At 46.4% G+C, this 19,469-nt stretch overlaps 1 protein-coding gene across 6 annotated transcripts in view; it reads right to left on the bottom strand.

The window, feature by feature from the left end:
• Positions 1 to 19,469, bottom strand: part of ddx11 (DEAD/H (Asp-Glu-Ala-Asp/His) box helicase 11) — a 155,283-nt gene that overhangs the window by 118,032 nt on the left and 17,782 nt on the right. For all 6 annotated transcript variants that reach the window (XR_005458340.1, XM_038780636.1, XM_038780633.1 and 3 more), the window contains exons 5-9: positions 12,796 to 12,953; positions 11,632 to 11,674; positions 10,372 to 10,479; positions 7,962 to 8,049; positions 2,062 to 2,273 (exon numbers count right to left, since the gene is read on the bottom strand). Coding sequence is in view for 5 of the 6 variants with exons in the window: in XM_038780636.1 (XP_038636564.1) it covers positions 2,062 to 2,273; positions 7,962 to 8,049; positions 10,372 to 10,479; positions 11,632 to 11,674; positions 12,796 to 12,953 (609 nt within the window). In the remaining variant the exon portion in view is untranslated. The remainder of the gene's footprint in view (positions 1 to 2,061; positions 2,274 to 7,961; positions 8,050 to 10,371; positions 10,480 to 11,631; positions 11,675 to 12,795; positions 12,954 to 19,469) is intronic.

Here is a 19,469-nt window from a genome sequence, read left to right as displayed (position 1 = left end):
AGACTGTGGAGGCCAAGTCACCGAATATATTGAAGAAGGAAATAGATAGATTTCTACACTAAATGTGTCAAGAGAAATGGAGAGAGCACCGGAGTGTGGCGTTGAAACAGAGGACCAGTCATGACATAGTGAATGGCGGAGTAGGCTCGAAGGGCCAAATGGCCTACTCCTATTTTCTATGTTTCTATAAGAAACAATTCCCGACCCACAGTAACCAGTTATCATGTACAATTGGGTGAAAATGGTCCTGGGAGTGCTCAAAACTGAAATCTTGGGCAACACGGTGGCGCAGTTGTTAGCACTGCAGCCTCACAGCGCCGGGGTCCCAGGTTCGAATCCCGGCTCTGCGTCACTCTCTGTGTGGAGTTTGCACATTCTCCCCGTGTTTGCATGGGTTTCGCCCCCACAACCCAAAGACGTGCAGGTTAGGTGGATTGGCCATGATAAATTGCCCTGAGTGACCAAAAAGGTTAGGAGGGGTTATTGGGTTACGGGGATATGGTGGAAGTGAGGGCTTAATTGGGTTGGTGCAGACTCGATGGGCCGAATGCACTCTTTCTGCACTGTATGTTCAATGTTCTAATGTTTGTCTACACACTGTATATGCAGTAGGTGAGCTGGTGAGTGTGAGATTCAGTAGATTACTTCCTCCTGTTGCTTCCTTATTGCGTACCACACATCCTGTCTGCCTGATTCTTGTAATCTGGCTGGCTCAGTCTGTTGTACTACCCAGTTATTGGTGAAGTACATTGCAGTATCCCATCCAGAATATATTCTACGCCACCCTCAGTGCTTCCTTCAACTAGTGTGCAATATTGAGAAGTATCAAGTCATTAGTTAATGGGGAGAGGGGTGTAGGTGGTATCAGGATATTTCCTAACCTTGATGTATCTGAAACCATGAGGCTTCAGTTTTTTTAATATCCAATTCATTTTTCCAATTTAGGGGCAATTTAGACTGTGGGAGGAAACCGGAGCACCTGGAGGAAACCCACGCAGACACGGGGAGAACGTGCAGACTCTGCACAGACAGTGACCCAGCAGGGAACCGAACCTGAGACCCTGGCGCTGTGAAGCCACAGTGCTATCCACTATGCTACCGTGCTGCCCACATTCTCACAACCAAGAGCACCAAGCTGAGTGAGATAGATTGAATGAGCGATCTAGCTTCCCAAAACTGGATATCTACAAGGTGTTGCAGATCATCATCTGAATGCAAAGTACAAAAATGAAAATCCTCCACGTGCTAAGTTCTATCTTTATAGCCATAACCATCTTCAGCTGCTTTCCCTCCATTGTAAGATCAGGATTGGAACTGTTCACTGTACAGTGTTCGCCTCCATTTGTAATGCCTCAGGGAGCAACTCAAGGTCTCAATAGCAAGACGTAGATCACACCTAGGCTTGGGCAGACAAGTGGCAGATAACACTTGGACCACAGGAACATTAATCTCAAACATAAGAAAACCAGCCACCCCGGTTTTATTTTAACTGGAAGGGCCTGGGGGGGGCACCCGATCCCTCAAAGCCTCTCCGCCAACTAACACAGTTCAAGTCAACAATAAGATGGAATACTCAGCGTTCACCTGAACAGTCCAACTGCTGTAACACTTGAAGCTCGACAGCTCAAGCAGTTCACTTGATCCTTACTGCAACAGCTGGATTTAAGCTTCACCTACCCAAAGTGGGACAGTGGGGCTGTAATAAGTACGATTCACAGGAAAACACTTCAGAAATTCATCTCCCCTATCGCCTCTACCAAATAAATTCTGTCATCTATCACCGCCAAAGAGCCACACAACATCCCAATTTGGACGTATATCACTGTCCCTTCATTGCTCCTGGGTCAGGATTACGAAACTGCCTACATAATAATAATAATAGGGTTGAGAGTGTACCTTTACCACATACAGTACAATGGGTTCAAGTAGAAGACTCAACAGAACTTTCATAAGGATGGGTAATAAATGTCAATTGTCCCAATGGCACCAACATCCCCAGAACACATTTCTAACAATCTGGATTTGAATTTTGTTGCCAAACGCTCATTAACAAGGATTTACCTGAGCTGGTGGAATGGCATAGCGGCTGGCATAGTATGGGCACGCCTTCATCTCCTTCCCCAGCAACACCAGCTGTTCAATGTCCTTCACCTCCACCAGCAGCTCATCACGAAGGAACTGCATCTGCTCGTGGCTGTGGAACGGGCAAGTCACTCGGCTCTTGCGTTTCCGTTTTGGGCTCTCCTTCTCATCGTCGCTCTGCTTTCGGTCAGCTTTTAGAAAATACAATTTGAATGTCAGCTCTCCCTTCTATCTGACCATGCACCCACTTCTCAAAGCAGGTGCTTGTTGGGTCCGATGGGCACTGCTCTCCATGCCCCTTTCAACATTTAATAAATGAGAAACCTTGTTACACAAAACAAACCAGAGATTGTTCCAAACAAGGGGCATCATCATTGTCAATATTGTTTGCATAAAAATGCACAAGGTTGGTGCCAGAAAAAGACACCTGAATATTTGTAACAGATTATCCCGTGATTTACCTCGCTGCAGTTTTGTGGGACCGGAGTGTGCAAAAATTGGCTGTCACATTTCCTACCTTATACTGACTACACTTCATTATTTAACTGGCTGTGAAGCACTTTGGGATGTGGTCACCAGAGATGCCAGATAAATGCAGGAAAACCACTCGTCACTTTCCGTTCAGTGACATCTTCCCACCACACTTCTAAACCAGGTTAAAGTCCAACAGGTTTGTTTCAAACACGAGCTTTCGGAGCGCAGTTCCTTCCTCAGGTGCGCTCTAGAACATAGAACATAGAACAGTACAGCACAGAACAGGCCCTTCGGCCCTCAATGTTGTGCCGAGCCATGATCAGCCTACTCAAACCCACGTATCCACCCTATACCCGTAACCCAACAACCCCCCCCTTAACCTTACTTTAATTAGGACACTACGGGCAATTTAGCATGGCCAATCCACCTAACCCGCACATCTTTGGACTGTGGGAGGAAACCGGAGCACCCGGAGGAAACCCACGCACACAGGGGGAGGACGTGCAGACTCCACACAGACAGTGACCCAGCCGGGAATCGAACCTGGGACCCTGGAGCTGGGAAGCATTTATGCTAACCACCATGCTACCCTGCTGCCCTGAAAGCTCGTGTTTGAAACAAACCTGTTGGACTTTAACCTGGTGTTGTAAGACTTCTTACTGTGCTCACCCCAGTCCAACGCCAGCATCTCCACATCACACTTCTAAAGGCAGCAGTGGTTAGCACAGTTGCATCACAGCACCAGGGTCCCAGGTTCGATTCACGGCTTGGGTCACTGTCTGTGCGGAGGCTGCACATTCTCCTCGTGTCTGCGTGGGTTTCCTCCGGGTGCTCCGGTTTCCTCCCACAAATTCCGAAAGACGTGCTCGTTAGGTGAATTGGACATTCTGAATTCTCCCTTCATGTACAAGAACAGGCGCGGAATGTGGCGACTAGGAGATTTTCACAGTAACTTCATTGCAGTGTTAATGTAAGCCTACTTGTGACAATAAAGATTATTATTATTTCTTTAAACATTTTCGGGGGGGGGGGGGGGGGGGGGGAAGAGTTGTAGGGGAGGGGAGGTGTGGTGGAAGGATTCCCGAGCTATTGATCAACCCATTGAATTCCGGTGAAAGATCCTCCCGTGGCCAACAAGTTCTGCTATTGGACGCTATCATTTTGCCATATGGCCTCCACTCTTTCTGCTTTACCCAGCTTAATTACTGAAGCTCTGTAACTCATTTCACTGTGAACATAGGAGCTCGAGTCGGCCAATTTAGGTCTACAAAATTATGAGGGGCATAGACAGTGGATACTCAGAGGCTTTCCTCCAGGGTAGAGGGGTTAATTACTAGGGGGCACAGGTTTAAGGTGCGAGGGGCAAGATTTAGAGATGTACGAGGCAAGTTTTTTTTTTACACAGAGGGTAGTGGGTGCCTGGTACTCGCTGGCAGAGGAGGTGGTGGAAGCCGGGACGATAGTGACATTTATGGGGCATCTTGACAAATACATGAATAGGATGGGAATAGAGGGATACGGACCCAGGAAGTGTAGAAGATTTTAGTTTAGACGGGCAGAATGGTCGGCACGGACTTGCAGGGCCGATGGGCTGTACTTTTCTTTGTTCTTTGTTCTAATTGACCCCTCAGGCCTATTCGTCGTGTTCTTGACTGGTCTGTAACCAAACCCCACGCACCTTTGCATCATGTCTATTCATACTCCAATTTTAAATTAATTGATTGGGCATTAGTTCTATTTGTAGAAGAGAATTCCAAACCTCTAACACTTGTGTGTGGGAGTGTTTCCGAAATACACTCCTGAAAATTTGGCTCCAATTTTCAAACTATAATGACTAGTCCTAAACTCCCCAACCAGCGATAAATGCCCTCTATCACACCTGAACCCCATAATATTTTAAAAGCTTTCACCAAATCACGATAATACTATTTAAAAACTGATGCTGGAACTGCTCTCCCAATAACCTAGTTGGTGGTGTCTGGGGCAGGGGAGCACTGCCCGATATAGATCGGGGCCACGGACCAGAAGGTCAAAGTTCATGCCCAGTGCCATTTTGAGTCAGCTACTTTGAGTACCAGATTTTTGAAGGACCTCATCACCGCTGAGTTAAGAAGGATGAGGAAAATGCCCTGCACCCGAGACCCGCCACAGAACACTAATATGTGAATGTCAAGCAAAGACAAAATCAGGATTACACAATTTCAGCATGTGGAGGACATCACGGAGGTTTCGGCATGGTTCGTAAGATATAGGAGCAGAATAGGCCATTTGGCCCATCAAGTCTGCTCCGCCATTCGATCATGGCCAATCTTATCCTCCACCGTCCTGCCCATTCTCCATAACCCTTCAACCCATTACCAATTAAAAATCTGTCTAACTGCTCGGTAAAATTACTCACTGTCCACCGCACTCTGGGGTAGCGAATTCCACAGATTCACAACCCTTTGGGAGAAGTAGTTTCTCCTCAACTCTGTTTTAAGTTTGCTACCTCTTATCCTAAGACTATGACCTCTCATTCTAGAATGCCCCACAAGAGGAAGCATCACCCGATCAGAGTGCCAGACAGTTGTAAATATATGTGGTTCCCTCAAATCTCCCTCCCCATGACAGAGGAGAGCAGAAAAATCAGAAAACGATGTGTGACACAGCTGCTCCCTATAGGAACACTTTGATTAGTCTGACAACAGATCCAAGGACATTGCGAGCATCCTGCTGGGTGTACTTGTCTTGTTTCTATCTCAGATCTCCAGGTTTTGTAGCTTATTTCTTTCCACTTTCTGTTTATTAAAGGGCTCGGAGTCAGTGTAAATACGACCATCATGGCACTGTAGGTATATGGACCAGGTTTCAAGTTCGACTTCAGACTATGTTAACAGAAGTTTACAAGTCCATCTAGGTAGTTCATTAACCACATCAGATGGAAGGTTCTAGGCAAACCACATATTCATGCCATTTCTACGACTGCCTACTTCCACCTCTGTAACATCACCCGATTTCACCCATCTCCAATCATCTGCTGCTGAAACCCTCATTCATGCATTGCTACCTCTAGACTTGACTATTCCAATGTGCTTCTGGCTGATCTCTCACATGCTGCCCTCTAAATCAGAGGTCATCCAAATCCCTACTGTTCAAACAAAGGTTTCCTAACTTGCATCAAGTTCCAATCAACTATCGCCGCCATATTCAGTGACTGGCTCCGAGTCAGCAGCATCTTCCCTCCCTCGTTCCTAATGTCATTGCCTCCCACTCCCAACCCTCTGTGGTATCTGCACTCATCTAATTCTTATCATAGAATTTACAGTGCAGAAAGAGGCAAATCGGCCCATCGAGTCTACACCGGTCCTCGGAAAGACCACCCTACTTAAACCCACATCTCCACCCTATCCCCGTAACCCCAGCTAATGCTTTTTTTGGCCACTGAGGCCAATTTATCATGGCCAATCCACCTAACCTTTTAAGTTTTAATGTTTCTGATTGGAGGGAGAGAGCAGCCGGCAGTGTCAATTTCAGCGGCCGGCTCACTTTGATCCAGAGAGGGAAGCTGCTCTCACTGAAATAATCAGCCGGCCGCTAAAATTGACACAACTGACAGTTGGGGTCCATAATCCCCCCCGCGGTATATCGCGGTGTATTGCGGAACCATTGGTGACCAAGCCTTCAGCTGCCTGGGATTCACTCTCCATACCTCTCAGTCTTTATACCTCACTCTCCTCCTTTAATACACTCCCTAAAATCTACCACTTTGAAGAAGCTTTTGGTCATCTGACTTTTTTTTAATATAAGTTTAGATTATCCAATTATTTTTTCCAATTAAGGGGCAATTTAGTGTGGCCAATCCACCCACTCTGCACATTTTTGGGTTGTGGGGGCGAAATCCACGCAGACACGGGGAGAATATGCAAACTCCACACAGACAGTGACCCAGGGCCGGGATCGACCTGGGACCTCAGCGCCGTGAGGCGGTTGTGCTAACCACTAGGCCACCGTGCTGCCCTTTGGTCATCTGACGTAATATCTCCCAGTGTAGCTTTGTGTCATATTTTGTTTCCTAATGTTCCTATGATGTGTCTTGGGAAGTTTTATTCCATTAAAAGGTGCCATATAAACAAAAATTGTTGTTGACAGACCCATCACACGGTGCCCAATCCCTGGTGGCATAAAACACAACCAGACAAGGTGAATTTACATTGTTAAAGCTCCTGAACTGTAAAAACAGTGTGCACAGGAAAGGAACACCAACGGAAAACTGTTGAGCTGTTCGAACCCCAGCAATGTCTCAGATAATGCAACTGGCAGCAACCAGGAGCAGTCTGGCACCTGCTGGGAAGAACATTTCCAGGAGGAGGAACATCCAAAGAAGACATAGAACAAACAGTGCAGAAGGAGGCCATTCGGCCCATCAAGTCTGCACCGACCCATTTAACCCTCACTTCCACCCTATCCCCGTAACCCAATAACCCCACCTAACCCTTTATGGTCACTCAGGGCAATTTAGCATGGCCAATCCACCTAACCTGCACGTCTTTGGACTGTGGGAGGAAACCGGAGCACCTGGAGGAAACCCACACAGACACGGGGAGAATGTGCAAACTCTGCACAGACCCAGAGGGGAATCGAACCTGGGACCCTGGCGCTGTGAAGCCACAGTGCTATCCACTTGTGCTACCCTGCTGCCCAAGAATAGGACGGATAAAATAAGCCAACCCACTGGAACCCAGCAAACAGCGTAGAACACGGGCAGCACAGTGGTTAGCACTGCTACCTCACAGCTCCAGGTACCCGGGTTCAATTCTGGCCTCAAGTGACTGCCCGTGCAAAGTCTGCGCTTTCTTCCGTGTCTGTGTGGGTTTCTAGATGTGCACGTTAGGTGGACTGGCCATGCTAAATTGCCCCTTAGTGTCCAAAAGGTTAGGTGGGGTTACTGTGATAGGATGGAAGCGTGGGCTTAAGTGCGGTGCTCTTTCCAAGGGCCGGTGCTGACTCGATGGGCCAAATGGCCTCCTTTTGCACTGTAAATTCTTTAATTCTAACACACCACTGCTGAGTCCAGTGCAACCCTAAATGTCATCAAATGCAATAGAAACTGAATAACATTGTGGAGAAAGAAATGGCATGGTACAAGAGGAAGCAAAGTGAGGAGTATCTGAATTTTTGAATAAAGCCAATAGCTCAGAGTGACCTTTTTTCATCCTATGGATTCCTCCAAGTCTTGGCTTCAACTAGGGAGGACAAAGTGAATGTGGGACAATGCGCCTGCAGCTTAGGACGTCTTAGCACTCATCCCATAAGACTAGGGCAGAGAAAATCAGCACCACCTTTCAAAGGGCAAATGTTCCCTCAAGATCAGACTGAAAGACAAGACACAAGTTTTTGAAAAGGGGAGAAATACAAGTTCCACTCACCACGTTTGTTCTTCTGCATTTCCAGGCACCTGTCATTGATCATCTGAAGCGACCCGAGACGCCTCACCTCATCATTTACACACATGTTCTTCAGGGTGAGGAGAAGAGTAAAGAAAAATAAAAGGAGCATGTTCACTTATCTGGTTACTTTTGCATATTAACCATTACCAAACGGAGTACAGGTGCTACAATTGTAATGTACCACTGGAACGCTGCAGCAGAACACAGTATCGTAGAGTTTATTTAAAAATACAAGAATTCATTGTTTTCGCAGAACTTGCTCAGACAGGACAACAATGCTCAATGGGTCAGTATCCACTTTCTACAGTCCAAGGATGTGCAGATTAGGTCGATTGGCCATGATAAAACTGTCCCTTAGTGTCCAGGGATGTGCATGTCAGGTGGGGTTGTGAGGATGGGGTGGGGGAGCAGACCTAGCTAGGCTGCTCTTTCATACTGTCAGTATGGACTCGATGGTCCGAATGGTCTCCTTTTACACTGTACACTTTTACATGGCAGCACGATAGCACAGTGGTTGGCACCATGGCTTCACACGCCAGGGTCCCAGGTTCGATTCCCCACTGGGTCACTATCTGTGCGGAGTCTGTACTTAGTGTCAGACTTAGTGTCCAAAAAGGTTAGGAGGGGTTATTGGGTTACGGGGATAGGGTGGAAGTGAGGGCTTAAGTGAGTCGATGAGGACAAATGGCCTGCTTCTGCACTGTATGTTCTATGTAGGAATTGCACGGTTCTTTAGATTGGACTCCTGTATTGACTGACCTGCTTGATCATCTCCTGTTGCAACTGAAGGGGAAGAGTAGGTAATGTATAGTCACAATGTATAGGTGAGCTTCCAATAAATGACTTTCCATTCGATTACAGAGTTCACACCAGTCTCAAAAAAGACAACAGAAAGATTAAAGTTACATGCACAAACCTTTTTTTTTTAAAAAAAGAGCTCCCTGAAAAGGAACTGTAGGGGGTGAGTCAGGGGAGGGAGTGGTGCACCACGTTGTTGCTGCAACTGGCCTAAGCTGTCCACATTAAGGAGCAGGAAAAAAACAACAGGCACCACTCAGGATCAGGGTTCCTGCTCCTTACTCCATCACTTCCAGGGAGAGACCAGAACGAGGGGGAAAGTTTAACAATAAAAGCCCTCCCACTTAAGATGAGAGAGGAGGAGAAATATTTTCTCTTGGAGGTCATTACTATGCACAATTCTCTACCCTAGTTGGAAATGGAGACCGGGTCAATGAATACTTTTAAGGTTGAGTTAGATTCTTGATCGATGAAGGAGTCAAAGGGCATGGGGTTTGGTAGGAATGTGGAGTTGAAGCCACATCAGATCAGCCACAATCTCATTAAATGGCAGAGCAGACTGGAGGGGCTAATCCGGTTCCTAATTAGTATGTCCATATTTGTCATTTTGAGCAGAGAGTGTTTTTATAAGCCTTTCTCCTTTGTAACTGTTTTACTGAGGTCTGTTGAGGATTCTAAGCATCTGCGAGCTTTGTCCGTGCGTTTTCAGTCTGCAACAGGTGACCTGTAAGCAAGGCCTATTTTACTAGAGCTCCTGTTTTCATTGTCATTACTGTTCTGCTGAGTGTCTGTTATTGTTAAAAACTTTGTTATTTAGTTGTATCAAAAGTTACTTCTTTTAAACAATGCATTAGACTATGTTCTTTGTGGTCTCAAGTTACCACAATACCCACTGCTACCAACTGGAAGTTACATGTGTGTGTTTGCGTCAGGCTGCGATGCTATCAATGGTGGAATAGGCTGTTGGGCACCTGCAATCCATACTCTAGGAAGTGCCATCTTCATCAAGAGCAGAGGAGAAAAGTTATGGATTTTTTTTGTTTTTGTTTCAGCCTGTAGATTCACCACAATTCCCATTTTTAGCCTCTCTGTGAACCAGGAAAGCAATAGTCGTAGCCATGGTGGAAAGATAGCACAGATGATGGTGATCAAAATGACTTTTGTTCATTCTCCTCTCAACTTAAACTCTTGTTCCTCCCAAGCAGTATTAAAATGCTCAAGTCAAAACTCACAGCATTATCTCAAACTCAAACACCCTCTTTCCCAGGGCCTCACTGTGAATGAGATTGTGGAATCTGTGACTTCTCCCCTCCTTCCTCGGCATTACCAACCTTCGAAATCAGCGTCATCAAATTACTATTGTCTGATTTACCCCATTTCTTCTCCTACTATTCTCTGCCCTGACACTGTCCTGCATTCAGCCTCTCAATGTAGCCACGCAATTTAAAAAAAAAAGCAAAACTGACACATTAGGAGCAGCCTAGTCCAGTCTGCTCTTGATGCAGTAACATGCTTCAAAGACACCGAACAATCACTACAGCCACGTGGATCCTTGATTTTAAAGTTTGGATTCGCCCTTTTCATTACATACCTGCCGAGAGCCAAGCGACACCAGCCTGATTTCTTTGCCAAACGGACTTTTCTGAACCTCGTGTATGAACTGAGCGAGTTGGGAGTGCGTACGGCTGCAGTAATAGATCTGGGAACAGAGAATTTGTCCAAGGTCAGCTCAAACCCAGAGAGTGCTCAGACCCGCATGCTCTTAGTGTTCACTATCTGCCTCACAGTTCACGCGTGCACAATCCTACCCAAATTACCCAGCACCTGACCCTGTCTGAGGAGGTGGGATGGCATCATAGTGGGACAACTTCATTCGCTATGGGGACGGAGATAAAACTGCACCCCACAATAGTGTTCTTTAATAGAGGGATACGGACCAACAGCACGGCAGAAGGTTTTTTTTTAAAGTTAGGGTATGATGATCAGCACAGGCTTGGAGGGCCGAAGGGCCTGTTCCTTTTCTTCGTTCTTTTTCTTTCTTATTTGTTCACAATAATAAAAATAATCTTTATTAGTGTCACAATTAGGCTTACATTAATACTTCAATGAAGTGACTGTCAAAATTCCCCTGTCACCACACTCCGACGCCTGTTCGGGTACACTGAGGGCGAATTCAGAATGTCCAATTTACCTTTCAAGCAGGTTTTTCAGGACTTGTGGGAGGAAACTGAAGCATAGGATATAGAACATACAGTGCAGAAGGAGGCCATTCAGCCCATCGAGTCTGCACCGACCCACTTAAGCCCTCACTTCCACCCTATCCCCGTAATCCAATAACCCCTCCTAACCTTTTTTGGTTACTAAGGGCAATTTATCATGGCCAATCCACCTACCCTGCACGTCTTTGGACTGTGGGAGGAAACCGGAGGAAACCCACGCAGACACGGGGAGAACGTGCAGACTCCGCACAGACAGTGACCCAAGCCAGGAATCGAAACTGGGACCCTGGCGCTGTGAAGCCACAGTGCTATCCACTTGTGCTACCATTCTGCACTCGGAGGAAACCCACGCAGACATGGAGAGAACGTCCATGTTAGAAGATGCGGCTATGTTTAAATGTTAAACTGCTGCAGAGAGGGATGATTTTATTGCGCTCAGAACTGCTGAAGCTATTTGAATTCAAGTGGCTTGAGCGAATGGATTCAAACTAATCTCTGGAACCTGTTATAGGTCAGGGGACTGAGGGAATGCCACTGCTCTTTAAAAATCAGCAGGACAAGGAGTAGCTTGTAACAATGCACATTGGGCACAAATCACTAAAACTGGATTAGGCAACATTTGTCCTCCAAACCTTTGTCACGTGCTCTTCCTCCAAATCATCCTCATCAGATAGGCTGGAATAAAATAGAAACAAAAGGGATGAAACACCCGGTGAAATATTGTGGAAATATCAGTTCACATTGAGCAATACAACGGGTGTTTGTTTGCTATAGACTATCCCGATTCCCTCAGAGTTGTTCCAGCCGGCACAAATTTACTCTCTGCACTGGTCTCCCACATTTCTTCTGGCTTGTTTTCTACCTTCTTCTCTAAAGGTGCAACTCTCTGCATGGGTATGTTTCACAGCCCGTTCTTGCGCAGAGCTGGTCACCTTTACACAAGGGAATCTGTTCTTGCCCAATATCTGCAACACTGACCATCCAGTAGGGCTGATTGGATAAGGGGCAGAATCAGGTACCCAGGCACCTCATTCTTCTCTCATCCACAGGCAGCAGTCAGATGCAGCTTCAGATGCCAACCTGGCTGAGGTTAGCTAACTGAACATGACCAGGGATTGCAACTGGGATCTTCCCAAATATGCAGCTTCGCCATTATCATTTTATCATTGCTTTCCCCACAACTTTCCCCAATGTCCTTGTGAAGTTTAAAATTCGGGCAGGTGTGCTTACTGAGTAATGTTGTAATACTGTTATCATTTAGTTCAGGTTTTCCTGCTCAAAGAGACAGAAGGAACACCATTAGCATTACACCCCAGCTGAAAACTTCAACAACATCTAAGGCAATGTGTGGTTTAGTGACCACATTTCTGCCCAAGTCAGAGGCTGTAGGTGCACGTCCCACTCCTAATTATCCAGGCTGACACTCCAGCTGCCTATTCAAGTAGATGTGAAAGAGCATCAGCACTGTCTGAAGAGCAGTAGCATTCCCTCAGTACCCTGACCAATATTTATCTATCAACCTTCGCCATTATTATGCTGCTATTCGTGGGATCTTGCTATTCACACACAGGAAGCCACTTTTCACTTCTGCAGGGAGTACACTTCAAAATTGGCTGTGAAACACTTTCAGAGATCATGAAATGAAAATTGCTTATTGTCACAAGTAGGCTTCAAATGAAGTTATTGTGAAAAGCCCCTAGTCGCCACAGTCCGGCGCCTGTTCGGGGAGGAAAGGTGCTATAGAAATGCATTCTCCAGCTTTCTCTGAAAGAGGCAATACCAGGGCTTCCACATACCTAGAATCCTTTGGGTTTTTTTCGTCATCACTCTCGTAATCTGCCAGAATGAAGCTTTCGTCCTCCCCGTCCAGAATCCCGGTGCTCGACGCCTGCTCAGGAGTCACCACTTCTCCACTCATCTGAATGAGACGTTCAGTATCATTGTTGTCATCTCGCTGCAACCAAGCATAGAGATAGAAATAGAGAATATTCTACCAATTGCTTGTCAGAAGGAAAATATTAATTGTCACAAGTAGGCTTCAATGAAGTTACTGTGAAAAGCCCCTTCGTTACCATATCTCAGAATAGAGGAGAGTAGAGTCAAGAGCAGAGAATCCAGACAGTGCAGGATGCCATTCAGCCCATTGAGTCTGCTCCGACCCTCTGAAAGAGTACCTTACCTAGGCCCACCCCCGTGCCCCACTTGCTTGCACTCCCCATGTAACCCTGCCTAACCTGCACATCGTTGGACACCAGGCAGCAATTTAGGTAAATCCACCTCAGCTGCACTTGTTTGGACAGACAAGAGGAGAACGTTCAAATTCCACACACAAACAGTCCCCCAAGGCCGGAATTGAACCCAGTTCCCTGGTGCTGTGAGGCAGCGGTTTACCACTGTGCTGCTAGATACCGTGTGTGGAGACAATGGGTTAAATCTCTTTGGTAAACGCAAAAAATATCCCAGCCTTTGCCTTTTCTCAAGCAAATGGAGGGGTCCTGGACAAAAGGCACTCATCCAGATCTGGGGGAGGGCCATGATCCGGAGCAGGGCGGCCTCCCTCAACACCTGAACAGAGCCAACTGGGGACTGTACAGCAGTTAGCACTGCTGCCTCACAGCGCCGAGGGCCCGGGTTCAATCACGGCCCCGGGTCACTGCCCGTGTGGAGTTTGCACATTCTCCCCATGTCTGCCTGGGTCTATAATATAATAATCTTTATTGTCACAAGTAGGCTTACATTAACACTGCAATGAAGTTACTGTGAAAATCCCCAAGTCGCCACATTCCGGCACCTGTTCGGATACATGGACGGAGAATTCAGAATGTCCAATTCACCTAACAGCACGTCTTGTGGGAGGAAACCGAACACCCGGACAAAACCCACGCAAACACAGGGGGAACGGCAGGCTCCATACAGACTGCGACCCAAGCCGGGTATCGAACCTGGGACAATGGAGCTGTGAAGCAACAGTGCTACCCACTGTACTACCGTGTCTAACCCCCCACAACCCAAAGATGTGCAGGGTAGGTGGATTGAACACGCTAAATTGGCCCTTAATTGGAAAGATTTTTTAAAAAACAAGATCAGAGCCAATTCTCTCCTCTCCTATATCTCAGCCCCACAACATGTCAGTGCTGCTGGGTTGTGTACTAAACATTGGCTGCAAGGCCCACAGTTTATAATAATCATCTTTATTATTGTCACAAGTAGGCTTACAGTAACACTGCCATGAAGTCACTGTGAAAATCCCCTAGTCGCCACAGTACGGCGGCTCCTGTCCAGGTCCACTGAGGGTGAATTTAGAATTCTCGAGTGGGAGGAAACCGGAGCGCCCGGAGGAAACCCACGCAGACATGGGGAGAACCTGCAGACTCCGCACAGACAGTGACCAAGTTTGGAGTGGACCAAGCTAATGGAATAGTCAGGTTGTTACTGTGCAGGGGCAATAATAATGTCCAGGACATTAGATTCATACTTTAGACAGCAGAGTGTCATCATTCAGCAAGCCAGGGGGTGAAGGATAGAACTAGAGCCAACCTTTTACACACTTTTATAAGTGCTTATTTACAGAGATACATATTACAAACAATGGTTTCTGACACAATAAGCATATTTTTCACTTTGTTCCTAATCACAGGTACCTAACTGAACCTCCAGCTAGTGCCCACTGCCTATATACAATTCCTTACAGTCAATAAATAAAAATTGGACTTTATTTGCGTCAAAATTTCAAAACAGACTTAAGTCAAAGACGATATTCTGTACAAAGCATTATATTGTGAGACATCCCTCCTCCAGATCTCTTACCAATTAAATTGAACTTTTATCTCTTTTTCGTAAAATAATCAGATAGTTGGTGACTCATCCACCCATTAATTCTATGGATTTCATTTCTCTCCAGCATTTCTTTCAAGCCAGCAAAGTGAAATGTGACATTTTTTATTCACATCAGCATTTTGTTGATCGTCGCAAGATTCCTTTCACAGTGTCTACTGCTGAGAGGACTTTCAGCCACAGCATTCTTGACCATGGTGTTCACATTTTCACAAATGTCTCAGAGATGTCACCTCCATTATCGGTCAGAAACTTCATTGGTGTTCCAAGTTCAGTCCCTACCCATTTCCCCGCCATTTTGTTTTGTTATAATCTCTTTGTCCTTACTATGCATTATTATAGAAATCATAGAATAATTATAGCACAGAAGGAGGCAATTCAGCCAATCTTCTCTGTGCCAGCCCGAGGACACCCAGGTCCCACCTTCCTGCACCCGGTCCACAGCCCTGCAGCACTCAAGGTGCAGATCCAGGTACTTTTTAAAAAAAGAGTTTAGGGTCTCTGCCACCAACCTGTACAGCGGATTGCAGACAGGCAGACAGTTCTTCCTCATGTCCCCTCTACACCTTCTGCCACTTATCTTGAAGCTATGTCCCCTGCTTCTAGAATGCTCAGTAAGAAGTCTTACAACACCAGGTTAAAGTCCAACATGTTTGTTTCAAACACTAGCTTTCGGAGCACTGCTCCTTCCTCAGGTGAATGAGGAAGGAGCAGTGCTCCGAAAGCTAGTGTTTGAAACAAACCTGTTGGACTTTAACCTGGTGTTGTAAGACTTCTTACTGTGCTCACCCCAGTCCAACGCCGGCATCTCCACCAAGGGGAACAATTTTATTCTGTCCACCCCATCTATTCCCCTTATAATTTGTACACCTCAAGTCATCCCTCAGCCTTCTTCCCAACCGATCTAAACTCTCTTTGTAAATACCCTTTTCTGGCCCTGGCAACACTCTAAAATGAAGAATGAAAATATTTCTATCCTTGTCCCATACCTTTAGATGCAACAACCTCAGTAAAGTTCTGCGCCCTCCAGTGCGGTACTAAAGGAGCATTGAACTGTTGGACGATATTAAACTGAAGCAACATTTGCCTGCCCTGTGGGGGTAAAGACCCTATGGCACAATTTTGAAGGAGAGCACGTGAGTTCTCCTTGGTGCCCTGGCCAATATTTATCCCTCAATCAAAGCCATGAAAAAAAAATCTGATCACCATCAACTACTGTGGGATCTTGCCGTCGCAGATTGACTCCAGTGTTTCCCACATTACAACAGCGACTACACTCCAATGAGTACATCACTGGCTATACAGTGCTCATGAAAAGTGTTATCCAAATCTTTTTTTTAATTAAGGGGCAATTTACCAACCCTGCACATCTTTGGGTTGTGGGGTGAGATCCACACAGACACGGGGAGAACGTGCAAACTCCACATGGATAGTGACCCGAGACCGGGATCGAACCCAGGTCCTCAGCGCTGTGAGGCAGAAGTGCTAACCACTGCGCCACCGTGCCGTCGAAAGTGTTATATAAATAATGCAAGTCTTTCCTTTCAATAGCCTTGCATATCATTCATCGACCACACCAGCGTCTGTTTGCAGGATTTGTAAGATTTGACAGTGTTCTGAACATTCAGTGATGCTTCCCTGCAGGTTCCCCTCCAGGCAGTCCGGGAACAGCCACAAATCCTAATTCCCCTCCCACCTCTGCCACGTTAACCCCATGGGGAGCCCTATGCTTAACAATAGCCACTTCCTAGTCTTCACCCACCAGACTACAGATAACACTATCCTCGAGGATCAATGCAGAGAAATCCTCTTGTTGACACAGTCATGCCAGTGGAGGCACATCACACACATGACCCTGGAATTGAAAATAGTCAACCTGTGCTCTCTGCCAATCAGTTCTGGCCTTCCCTCCATCACCCCTGGCCCTCACTTTATCACTCTTGTCCTGCCTTTGATGACCTTTGACCCACCTCAGTCACTCTTAACTAGTCACCACTGACCCTCCAGGGTTCCCCTGGTACAGTGGGGCTGACCCCGTTACCTTTGACCTGCCATCCAACATCCATGACCCCCTCCTCCCTCTGTTACCCTCGACTTTCAGGACTTCCCTGTCTACCTTGTTCACATCACAATCATACCTAGCTGACCATGTTTTGACATTGGCCCTCCCAGTATGCTCCAGCTACCCCCCTACTCCCTCCTCTCCCACGATAATTCACAGGGCTGCCATCTCCCTTCTCCCTTGGTCAGCTATGCCCTGTTCTCCTCTTGAGTGCTACCAGCCAATCTCAATCATTAAGGAGAGGCAGCTCTTACTCACTCTAAATCCACCAAAAAGACTACTCTCATGCTGCACAGATTGTGTTCAACTCCTCTTTTACAAGAGAAAGGGCTTGATCTTTTTGATGTTCCAGTTTGCTCTGGAAAACCCGAATCTATCCTCGTAGTTAAATAGTACCTCAGCATTAACCATCTTGTTTTAAAGCACTGTCTCACTTTAATTCTCCACTAACCTGGAGGGCTGCTGTATTTTGTTTGACCCCTGCAGCTCAGAGTCTCTCTTTCTGGTCGGTGTTTTACTGGCCAACCTTTTATACAATACGGGGCAGCTCGTATTCCGCAAGAACCACAGGCAAGATAATCATTCCCACTCCGCATGGCCGTGCGGCTATTACACACACGTTTTCCGAAATCCATTAATCCTGGCAAAACAGGGCAGCTTTGTGGCGCAGTGGTTAGCATTATAGAACATAGAACATAGAATGATACAGCGCAGTACAGGCCCTTCGGCCCTCGATGTTGCACCGACATGGAAAAAATCTAAAGGCCATCTAACCTACACTATGCCCTTATCATCCATATGCTTATCCAATAAATTTTTAAATGCCCTCAATGTTGGCGTGTTCACTACTGTTACAGGTAGGGCATTCCACGGCCTCACCACTCTTTGCGTAAAAAACCCACCTCTGACCTCTGTCCTATATCTATTACCCCTCAATTTAAGGCTATGTCCCCTCGTGCTAGCCACCTCCATCCGCGGGAGAAGGCTCTCGCTGTCCACCCTATCTAACCCTCTGATCATTTTGTATGCCTCTATTAGGTCACCTCTTAACCTTCTTCTCTCTAACGAAAACAACCTCAAGTCCATCAGCCTTTCCTCATAAGATTTTCCCTCCATACCAGGCAACATCCTGGTAAATCTCCTCTGCACCCGTTCCAAAGCTTCCACGTCCTTCCTATAATGAGGCGACCAGAACTGTACGCAATACTCCAAATGCGGCCGTACTAGAGTTTTGTACAACTGCAACATGACCTCATGGCTCCGGAACTCAATCCCTCTACCAATAAAGGCCAACACACCATAGGCCTTCTTCACAACCCTATCAACCTGGGTGGCAACTTTCAGGGATCTATGTACATGGACACCGAGATCCCTCTGCTCATCCACACTACCAAGAATTTTACCATTAGCCAAATATTCCACATTTCTGTTATTCTTTCCAAAGTGAATCACCTCACACTTCTCCACATTAAACTCCATTTGCCACCTCTCAGCCCAGCTCTGCAGCTTATCTATGTCCCTCTGTAACCTGCAACATCCTTCCGCACTGTCTACAACTCCACCGACTTTAGTGTCGTCTGCAAATTTACTCACCCATCCTTCTGCGCCCTCCTCTAGGTCATTTATAAAAATGACAAACAGCAACGGCCCCAGAACAGATCCTTGTGGTACGCCACTCGTAACTGAACTCCATTCTGAACATTTCCCATCAACTACCACTCTCTGTCTTCTTTCAACTAGCCAATTTCTGATCCACATCTCTAAATCACCCTCAATCCCCAGCCTCCGTATTTTCTGCAATAGCCGACCGTGGGGAACCTTATCAAACGCTTTACTGAAATCCATATACACCACATCAACTGCTCTACCCTCGTCTACCTGTTCAGTCACCTTCTCAAAGAACTCGATAAGGTTTGTGAGGCATGACCTACCCTTCACAAAACCATGCTGACTGTCCCTAATCATATTATTCCTATCTAGATGATTATAAATCGTATCTTTTATAATCCTCTCCAAGACTTTACCCACCACAGACGTTAGACTCACCGGCCTATAGTTACCGGGGTTATCTCTACTCCCCTTCTTGAACAAAGGGACCACATTTGCTATCCTCCAGTCCTCTGGCACTATTCCTGTAGCCAATGATGACCTAAAAATCAAAGCCAAAGGCTCAGCAATCTCTTCCCTGGCTTCCCAGAGAATCCTAGGATAAATCCCATCAGGCCCCGGGGACTTGTCTATTTTCACCTCGTCCAGAATTGCCAACACTTCTTCCCTACGCACCTCAATGCCATCTATTCTAATAGCCTGGGTCTCAGCATTCTCCTCCACAATATTATCTTTTTCTTGAGTGAATACTGACGAAAAGTATTCATTTAGTATCTCGCTTATCTCCTCAGCCTCCACACACAACTTCCCACCACTGTCCTTGACTGGCCCTACTCTTACCCTAGTCATTCTTTTATTCCTGACATACCTATAGAAAGCTTTTGGGTTTTCCTTGATCCTACCTGCCAAAGACTTCTCATGTCCCCTCCTTGCTCGTCTCAGCTCTCTCTTTAGATCCTTCCTCGC

Source organism: Scyliorhinus canicula, chromosome 20 (assembly GCF_902713615.1).
Source record: "Scyliorhinus canicula chromosome 20, sScyCan1.1, whole genome shotgun sequence".
Classification (NCBI taxonomy): domain Eukaryota; kingdom Metazoa; phylum Chordata; class Chondrichthyes; order Carcharhiniformes; family Scyliorhinidae; genus Scyliorhinus; species Scyliorhinus canicula.
Note: the sequence above shows the minus strand (reverse complement) of the source record. Positions and strands in the feature narration are given on the sequence as shown.